The 10,294-nt window shown below is 47.0% G+C and overlaps 1 protein-coding gene across 2 annotated transcripts; it reads left to right on the forward strand.

The window, feature by feature from the left end:
• Positions 1 to 2,016: 2,016 nt before the first annotated feature.
• Positions 2,017 to 4,542, forward strand: PRR30 (proline rich 30). 2 transcript variants are annotated; one of them, XM_015540575.2, is made up of 3 exons: positions 2,017 to 2,361; positions 2,439 to 2,490; positions 2,745 to 4,542. In XM_015540575.2, exon 3 carries the CDS (start codon positions 3,102 to 3,104, stop codon positions 4,299 to 4,301), a length of 1,200 nt encoding a protein of 399 aa, XP_015396061.2. In that variant the 5' UTR covers positions 2,017 to 2,361; positions 2,439 to 2,490; positions 2,745 to 3,101; the 3' UTR covers positions 4,302 to 4,542. The 2 variants fall into 2 exon arrangements, with proteins under 2 accessions (XP_015396061.2, XP_042835730.1); XM_042979796.1 differs by lacking the exon at positions 2,439 to 2,490.
• Positions 4,543 to 10,294: the final 5,752 nt, after the last annotated feature.

Consider the following 10,294-nt stretch of genomic DNA (forward strand, 5'->3'; position numbering starts at 1 on the left):
CGCTCCGGGTCAGGCTCAGTGTTGACTGCTTGGAGCCTGCTTCAGACTCTGTGTCTCCCTCTCTTCTCTCTGCCCCCCCCCCCCACCGCTTGTGCACACTCTCTCTCTCTCTCTCAAAAATAAGTAAACGTTAGAAATTATAAAATAAAATTTTCCTAGCAAGCAACTAGAAACTGATTTGAGCTCCTAGAATTTGTTTTTTTCCCCCTTTTGAATAAATTATTTACCTATCTGCAGTTATCTGACACCTCTCTTATAATTATGATCTCTCCAAGAATACTCAAGGTAGTTCTGTAAACAGCCCCTTCCTACCATATCATATGTACAACTCAAACAGAAAAGAAAGGACAAGAAAAGAGTGCAAAGGTCAAATTCTCTTAAATAACTATCAATTTACTCATTCATCCGTCCATCCTCTTAAGAAACATTTGCAAATTTCCGGAAGGGTCATGCTATATAGCATTTGAAGGAAATAATACACAGTGTTCTTGCCCAGGGTTAGAAAACGGAGGGTGGGAAGAGTGTGTGGTAGATGATATCTACAACAGGAAGTAACTAGCAAACTAAAACAAGTCCATTACAATATCACATTTCCACCTTGGATGCCAAATGCTTGGAGAACTTCTGTTCACTCAGTCCATAAAGGTTTACTAAGCACAAACCAAGTAATTAGGGCCCTGAAGGCTGGATCTCAACTCACATATTTCCTCCTCCGTAAAACTGATGTGCCTGAGATCTTGCCTGGTTTTCCTTTCCCACCACCCATAAGTGCCCTTCTGTCACTTTATACAAGCCACGACTCTTACTCATTCCTAAATTTATCATGACTTGCCCTGGGCTAAAAAAAAACCCTCCAGGGCACCTGAAAAAAAGACTATCAGAAATATTGATATGGGCAAAGCCTCCTTTAATACAGGTATCATAACCCCTTGGAAGGGCATCTATCTTTCAGCTGTTTATTGTGATGGTTAATTTTATGTGTTAACTTGATTGGGCCACGGGGTGCCCATATATTTAGTTAAACATTGATGTGGGTGTGTCCGTGAGGGTGTTTCTGGCTGAGATTAATGTCTGAATCGGTAGACTGAGTGAAGCAGCTTGCCTCCCTGATGTGGGTGAGCCTCATCAGATCATGGAAGGCCTGAGTAGAACAAAAGAGGCAGAATAAGGGAGAATTCACTCTGTCTGCCTGACTGTCTTCAAGCTGGGACATCAGTTTTCTCTTCCCTTTGGGCTCAGATTTGAACTGGAGCTTACACCATCTGCTCTCCTGGTTCTCAGGCCTTTGGACTTGGGGTAGCTATGCTATCGGCTCTCCTGATATCTAAATTGCAGACTGCAGACCTTCGGACTTCTCAGCCTCCATAGATACATGAACCAATTTCTTATAATATCTATCTATCTATCTATCTATCTATCACCATAAATATATATAATCTATATGTCAATAAAAATAGATACCTTAAATGAAACCATTTTCTAGAGAAACACCACTAGGATATATCTATATCTATCATCTATCTAGATGTAGATAGCATCAAAAAGAAAAACATGCTTAGATGTAAGTGATAGTTGCACAACCTGTGAGTAAACTAGAAAACAGCGAATTGCACACTTTAAATGGGTGGGCCGTATGGTATATGAGTTATATCTCATTAAAGCTGCTAAGAAAATAGTTATTAAACTATAGAAGTATATCCCAAATGGGGGAACCAATGTAGAGCACAAACACTGCTCAGAAAGCAAAAGAAAATAGCAAATTGAAGGGAGAGCCTGGCCCACATAGGCTGTGTGGTTGGAGAGGACCCTGGATGTAGGAAGGGGTAGGAAGTGTAAAGTATATGGGCAGAGAGCAGGGAGAGGATTGGGGCCTGAAAGGGAGACTGAGTGCCCCAAAGAATTTTGTCTGTCTCAGTTTTGTCAAGGACCAGCCTTTGATGATCTCTGAAAGAAGGCCCTAGAGCCTTGAGGAGGAGAGTGTATTATGTCAGCACCTGACCTTTGTGACATAGGCACTAGATGCCAGGGAGAACTTCCCCCAGGGAATGGGGTTCCTGGCTCCCAATGGGGGTGGCAACGCCACCCCTTAGACGAAGCCCGGTCTTCCACAGGGTTTCACCAGCTGGCCCCACTGGTATTGCTGTTTCTGGGTGTGCTCAGCCATCTCAGCCAGGACCAAGCTGAGCCAGAGGACATCGGCATTAGGGGTGACGAGGGGTCACGGAAACCAAAGTGGGCAGGAAACTAGGATGCTTGCAGAATCCTTGATTCAGGTTGAGTACAGCAAAATCCTGTAACAGAAGACTTCCTCCTGGCTGAAGGAGCATTGAGGGCACGGCTCCAACAGAAATCTGAGTCAGAGTGAGTTTAGGGTGACAGATACTGGGGACAGAGGGGGGTGTATCCACCGTTTGGTGACTGTTCCTCTTTCTCCCAAGTTCCCTCAATTGCTGAAGTGCCTTGCAAAACAGCCTGGAGGAACCCTCATTGGTAAGAGCTCACATCACCAGAACACCCCCAATTTCTAGTCCCATCTCAGCAGCCATCCTTAAGCCCCCTCCTCCAACTCCGTTCTACCTCTCACCTCCCTTCTTCTGCTCCTCGGCTCTCACTTTCCGTGGAGCATTTTGCCAGCTCTTGTGACCCCAAGGGTGACATGGATTCAGGGTCTTAGTAAATCAGCCTTCAGAGCCAGAAATGGACCAATTCTCCCAATATCTTAGGTTCTCATTCTTTCTCTACAGGTCCCATGGGCTGTGTTCTTCCTCCCTGGCCCACCCAGATGATTACTGCTGCCCCTCAGCTCCCAAGAGGCAGCTCTGATTCTCTATCCCCATATATCCCTCGTCAATGGCTGACTGCAAAGTGAGAGGCCAAGTTTAGATCCAAGTGCCTGCCTGAACACTCGGAGAGCCTAGTGCTACAGGGCTGGGTGTCTCCTTGTCCTCAACCAACAGCAGCACCGACACCAGGCTGGAGTCACACTTGCGCACAGAAGGCCCTGATTTCTCCACCAGGTCTGGCCTCAGAGATACTGTCCTGATTCTGCTAGGTCTCTAATCTCCGGTCCTGAGGCCCCAGTCCCTTCTGGATTCAAGGCCATGTTGCCTCAAAACAAGGACGAGGTGCTGCTACAGAACACAGCACCCCCTGGGCGCCCCCCTCAGGGCTCCTCACAACTTGTGGACTTGTCTTCTGGCAACCTGCAGCCTCTGCCTCCCCAGCCATCGCTCCCTCCCTCTCACCCACCTTGCTCCCCTCCCCCACGGTCCCACTCTCCTGGCTCCCATTTCTACAACTCTGACTCAAGTTCTGACTTTGTCCTACATCCCTACTCTTCCTCCCTCCCAAGTTCCCCCACTTTCTTTCATCAGAATTACCTCTCTCTCTCCCTCACACGCTCTTCCTCTCCCACCCACCAGCTATACCCCTCCCTTCCTCCTACTTCTTCCTCCTCTCCCACTCAGCTACAGAACGACTCTCTCCCCCACTCTCACTGTCTGTCTCCTTCCAACCCAGGGTACCACCCCAGCTCCACTGTCACTTCCCCGGCCCCCAGCCTTCCTTCTCCTGGGGTCCACGTGAAGAGGCAGACATGGCCCTGGCATCAGTACAGGGACACCGGGTCCCCTGGGGTGGTGGGGGGATGCGCGGCAAGCCAGAGGGACCCTGCAGAGTTCATGGACCCAGGAGCCCTGGCCCAGGCCCTAGTGGTCCATCTGGGGCACCGCCGCATTGCACACGACCTGCGGCTACTGCTTTTGCAGCACCTGTGGCTAGGCACAACTGGCCAGGCCCCAGTTGTGGAATATCCTATATGCCTGGTGTGTCTCAAGCCCCGCAGCCCCACGTGCCCCATCCCCAGGTACAAGACCGGACCCCGGCTGCTTGCCTTCCCCCAACTACTGCCCTGTGCGCAGGGCCAGGAATCCGGACCACTCCGCCTAGGCATTGGCTTCGGCCTCCGCCTGCCTCGGGGCCAGGCCAGGGCCTTGCACCTGTTGCCAAAAAGAAGGCCAGAGGAAGTAGGTCCACAGGGAAAGGCCGCTCAGGCCCATGGGTATCAAACCCGGGCGTCCCAGGCTCCAGCAGCTCACGTACCGGTGGCTCAGGCGCGGGCAGATCCAGCCCGGGGCCCACCCTCCCCCACCAGGAGCCTCAGATCTACACACTCTATACGCTTTTCAGGGCCTTTACCACAGGCACCAAAACAGGCCACTGTCTCCCTGAAGCCCAGGCCGTCCTCTGCCCGAAAGAGTCCTGCCTCTTCAGAGCCCATTCTCCGAAAGTCGCCACTCTAGTTCCAGAGACAAGGAGGCTCCCTGGAGTACCTCCTCTGAACCCCACTGCCCCCACCAGGCTCCAGAACTCAGGGAGCCCCCGAGACTCCCTGAAGGGCTGGCTGGCCGGAGGTCAGGTGTGTTCTCCAGCCTTGAACCCTGGGAGCCCCTTATGGAGTCTGCTCTCTCCTGGCTGAAGAGGACGAAGGGTACCTGAGACCCCATTCAGCCTTCAGTGTATCCAATAAAGCCTGACCCTGCAGAACTTGTGTTTGCGTCCTGCACAGCAGACACAGTGGGTAGCTGAACCTACAGGCGGCCACAACTAAAGAAGGGGAGGGGGAGAGTCAAAGGAACCAGAGCGGCCGGGGAGAGTTGTTACCATATATCTGAGGACGGCATGGGATCCATAAGGCATGAGCACCTGAGATATTCAGAGGGCTCTGCAAGGCTCTTCACACGTTTAATTCAGTTTGGTGGCACAGATAATGGCATCCCCAAAGATGAAGCCGTGGGCCCCTTCCTCGGAGTGCACATTAGTGTTGCAGGATTTTTTACCTCCATACCTGGGATTCATTGTCTCGCCGCTTCAAAGAATGAAGAGGTGGACACAAAATGAGTAGCAGGTAAAAGTTTATTAGAATTTAAGATCAGAAAGAAGAACAGTATGAAAGCTCTCTTTACAGAGAGGGGCCATTCGAAAGTGAATGTCCGTGGACTATAGGCAAGGGTCTCTCTTTTATAAGGTTCTGGTCGCTGCCCCCCACCCCCCCTCCACACACACCCATTCCCTCCCCCCTTGTTCCTTCTCAGGTTTTACCCTTATTGGCTTGATAGCTCTAGGTGCTGGGTTGTCCATTCCTGATTGGCTTGTTTCCACTGTATGAGGTGTGGTCTATGGCCATACCATTCCTTGTGGGCCATACATTTTATGGTCTACTTATTTTTAATCAGGTCTTTTGTCAAATTCCTGAGGGAAACCTGAGGGGGAGTAGATGGTGTCTGTTACATTCCTTTTTTGAAAATTATTTATTTTTTAATTTACATCAAAGTTAGTTAGCATATGGTGCAACAATGATTTCAGGAGTAGATTCCTTAACACCCCTTAGTCATTTAACCCATCTCCCCACCACAACCCCTCCAGCAACACTCTGTTTGTTCTATATATTTAAGAGTCTCTATGTTTTGTCCCCCTCCCTGTTTCTATATTATTGTTTGCTTCCCTTCCCTTATGTTCATCTGTTTTGTATCTTAAAGTCCTCATATGAGCGAAGTCATGATATTTGTCTGTCTCCAACTAATTTCGCTTAGTATAATACCCTCTAGTTCCATCCACATAGTTGTAAATGGCAAGATTTCATTCTTTTTGATTGCTGAGTAATACTCCATCGTATTACACCATACCACATCTTCTTTATCCATTCATCAGTCGATGGACATTTGGGCTCTTTCCATACTTTGGTTATTGTTGATAGTGCTGCTATAAACATGGGGGTGCATGTGTCCCTTTGAAACAGCACACCTGTATCCCTTGGATAAATACCTAGTGGTGCAATTGCTGGGTTGTAGGGTAGTTCTATTCTTAATTTTTTGAGGAACCTCCATATTGCTTTCCAGAGTGGCTGCACCAGTTTGCATTCCCACTAGCAGTGCAAAAGAGATCCTCTTTCTCCGCATCCTTGCCAACATCTGTTGTTGCCTGAGTTGTTCATGTTAGCCATTCTGACAGGTGTGAGGTGGTGTCTCATTGTGGTTTTGATTTGTATTTCCCTGATGATGAGTGATGTTGAGCATTTTTTCATGTGTCGGTTGGCCACCTGGATGTCTTCTTTGGAGAACTGTCTACTCCTGTCTTTTGCCCATTTCTTCACTGGACTATTTGTTTTTGGGTGTTGAGTTTGATAAGTTCTTTGTAGATTTTGGATACTAACCCTTTATCTGATATGTCATTTGTAAATATCTTCTCCCATTCCTTCGATTGCCTTTTAGTTTTGCTGATTGTTTCCTTCACTGTGCAGAAGTTTTTGACTTTGATGAGGTCCCAATAGTTAATTTTTGCTTTGGTTTCCCTTGCCTTCAGAGACGTGTTGAGTAAGAAGTTGCTGCGGCCAAGGTCAAAGAGGTTTTTGCCTGCTTTCTCCTCTAGGGTTTTGATGGCTTCCTGTCTTACCTTTAGGTCTTTCATCTGTTTTGAGTTTATTTTTGTGTGTGGTGTAAGAAAGTGGTCCGGGTTCATTTTTCTGCATGCCGCTGTCTGGTTTTTCTAGCACCATTTCCTGAAGTGACTGTCTTTATTCCATTGGATATTCTTTCCTGCTTTGTCAAAGATTTGTTGGCCATATGTTTGTGGGTCCATTTCTGGGTTCTCTATTCTGTTCCGTTGATCTGAGTGTCTGTTCTTGTGCCAGTACCATACTGTCTTGATAATTACAGCTTTGTAATACAGCTTGGAGTCCGCGATTGTGATGCCTCCTGCTTTGGTTTTCTTTTTCAAGATTGTTTTGGCTATTTGGGGTCTTTTCTGGTTCCATACAAATTTTAGGATTGTTTGTTCTAGCTGTGTGAAGAGCGCTAGTATTATTTTGATAGGGATTGCATTGAGTATGTAGATTGCTTTGGGTAGTATCAACATTTTAACAATATTTGTTCTTCCTATCCAGGAGCATAGAATCTTTTTCCCCTTTGTGTGTGTGTGTGTGTGTGTGTGTGTGTGTGTCTTCTTCAATTTCTTTCATAAGCTTTCTATAGTTTTCAGTGTATAGATTTTTCACCTCTTTGGTTAGATTTATTCCTAGGTATTTTATGGGTTTTGGTGCAATTGTAAATTGGATCAATTCCTTGATTTCTCTTTCTATTGCTTCATTATTGGTGTATAGGAATACAACTGATTTCTGTGCATTGATTTTATATCCTGCAACTTTGCTGAATTCATGGATCAGTTCTAGTGGTTTTTTGGTGGAATCTTTTGGGTTTTCCACACAGGGTATTATGTCATCTGCAAAGAGTGAAAGTTTGACCTCCTCCTGGCTGATTTGGATGTCTTTTATTTCTTTGTGTTGTCTGATTGCTGAAGCTAAGGCTTCCAATACTATCTTGAATAACAGTGTCGAGAGTGGACATCCCTGTCTTGTTCCCGGCCTTAGGGGGAAACCTCTCAGTTTTTGTCCATTAAGGATGATATTAGTGGTGGGTCTTTCATACATGGCTTTTATGATCTTGAGGTATGATCCTTCTATTCCTACTTTCTTGAGGGTTTTTATCAAGAAAGGATACTGTATTTTGTGAAATGCTTTCTCTGCATCTATTGAGAGGGTCATGTGGTTCTTGTCCTTTCTTTTATTGATGTGATGTATCACATTGATTGTTTTGTGGATATTGAATCAGCCCTGAATCCCAGGTATAAATCCCACTTGGTCCTGATGAATAATTTTTTTAATTTTTTTTTAATATTTATTCATTTTTGAGAGAGAGAGAGACAGAGCATGAACGGGGGAGGGGCAGAGAGAGAGGGAGACACAGAATCAGAAGCAGGCTCCAGGCTCTGAGCCATCAGCCCAGAGCCTGACGTGGGGCTCGAACTCACGGACCGCGAGATCGTGACCTGAGCTGAAGTCGGACGCTCAACTGACTGAGCCACCCAGGCGCCCTGAATAATTTTTTTAATGTATTGTTGGATTGTCTGTTACATTCTTGAGAGGAATCTTAGGCCCAACGGGGTTTACTGTGGTCAGACCCTCCCAGCATTGATCCAAAATATATGTTTTTCCCCATCCAGGGACCTCAGGTCCTAATCTTTCTCTCTCTGCCTATTTTATCCTATCTTTCCCTATCATATTAGGTTATCAAGGATTCATACTGGAGCACCTGGGTAGCTCAGTTGGTTAAGCATCCAATTTCAGCTCAGGTCATGATCTCACAGTTCATGGGTTCAAGCCCCAGATAGGGCCCTGCACTGACAGCTCAGAGCCTCAAGCCTGCTTCAGATTCTGTGTTTCCTTCTCTCTCTGCCCCTCCCCCACTTGTGCTTGCTCTCTCTCTCTCAAAAATAAAGCAATAAACATCACACACACACACACACACACACACACACACACACAGATGCTTAGGCAGCCAGGGGAGCAGCAGGAGGTGTCTCCTTGAAGGGATGGACATTCCTAGGGTTCACTTGAAGAGAAACATTAAGAGTCCTCATGTTGAAGATCAGAAACCCAAGCGGCCCCCCTCAGGAAGGTGGGATGTCAGGCAGAAAAGAGACTTACCCTGCCTGGGAGCCAAGTCACCTCCCTCTGAGGGTGTCAGCGTAGAGCAATCCCCATTCCCAAACCCCTGAATGCATGTGAGAAATAAGGCCACTGACCCAATCAAAGGAGGGACGTGGAGACTCGGAGCACAGTGAAGCGAGGATTTAATCAACATTCTTGTAAGAGCGGGTGTGTGATGGACGGGCACATCTGGTGTAGTTACAGCAAACAATTTATTTCCTAGCGTGCAAGTCCCTCCTGATTCCTCATTGGCGGAGTACAATGGAGGTTACAGCCTTACCCAGACTTCGCCTATGCCCACGTAAGGCAAAAAGTAGTCTGTTTGGAACATATGTACATTTCCTGAGGCGACGCAGAGACTTTCAGTCCCTCCTTTGTTCTTTGGCGCATGCTCTCGCAAAGCCTTTGGAAAATAAGCCCGCAAAACGGAGAGGGTTAGAAGAACCAGGAAGTGAAGTGTCTAAGGGTTTGAGGCTCCATGGGGGGAGGGGGAGTTCATATAGATTTCCAATAGGTTGTAAGCCTACTGGTAACTAGACAGCTCAGCTCTTATTTGGTATTTCTGAAAATGAATCATCTCCCTTGTCACAGAGCTGCAAGCATGGCCGGTTCTCACATCCACCAACCAGAGGTGAGGTGATTTGTTAAGGTAAATAGTGGTTTCTTCACACTAGGAAGCAGTGGATTCCGAGTTTGAAGCCAATTTTACTTTAAAGTCCATGCTGCCTCCATGAAAAGGCAAGAGACACAGTTCAAGTTCCCAAATGTGAAATTTCCAAAGTGTGTGACCTGGGACACATCACTTCCTCTCTGGGGTAAAAGGTAAAGGCTGCACTTGTGTATTGGTGTAGGAAACAAAGGCAAAAGAAAAAATTGAATTTCCTTACAACTGACAATTCCTTGACACAGGCAGAGTGACCTCTGGAAACTCGACTGCCTCCATGTTGACACTTTGCTAAGGGCAAAAGTCAGTCTTAGCTTAACATTGTCCCGCCCCTCTAGGATCCTGTAGATCTAATTTAACATACAAAAATTCCTTTGGAATCTTTATCTCTACCCCTCAAGATACAGGTTGGCAATCATGCTCCAAGCATATGGCCCACTGATATACATCTGAAGCATCTGTGACTGAGGTTTTACTGACCAGTAATAAATGACGTTTTCCTAACAACGGCTAGCCCCCTCAGGGTCCTGGAAACCTAGCTTCCAAAATACCTTGGAGGCTTACGCTGTCCCTAACCGCCTCTCAACTTGAAAGTGTATCATCAGTCACCCCTCACAGCGCCAGTGCAGCTCTTTCTGCCCAAGGGTCCTGTCCTGGGCTTTAATAAAACCACCTTTTTGCACCAAAGACGTCTCAAGAATTCTTTCTTGGTCATCCGCTCTGACACCACCCCTCCCCCCCAACTTCCACATCAGGTATCACTCCTGAAATGGGGACAAGCCTAATCCAAGATTTTTTTTTTTTTTTAAGATTTTATTTTTAAGTAATCTCTACGCCCAAGGTGGGGCTCGAATTGACAACACAGAGATCAAGGGAAGCATGCCCTGGGACTGACAGCCAGGAGCATCCAAGGATTTCTTTTTGTAAAGGTTTATTAGCCTCTTCTAACCTTTATTAGCTCCCCTCCTCCCCCAGAATCACCAAGCACATCCCCTGGAAGGGGAGCCTGCCTCTTTGACCCCACGCAAACACGACGGAGACTCACGATCCAGGCGGACAGAATCTTGGCGCGGGGCTTGCGTCATCCC

Source organism: Panthera tigris, chromosome A3, assembly GCF_018350195.1.
Source record: "Panthera tigris isolate Pti1 chromosome A3, P.tigris_Pti1_mat1.1, whole genome shotgun sequence".
Lineage (NCBI taxonomy): Eukaryota > Metazoa > Chordata > Mammalia > Carnivora > Felidae > Panthera > Panthera tigris.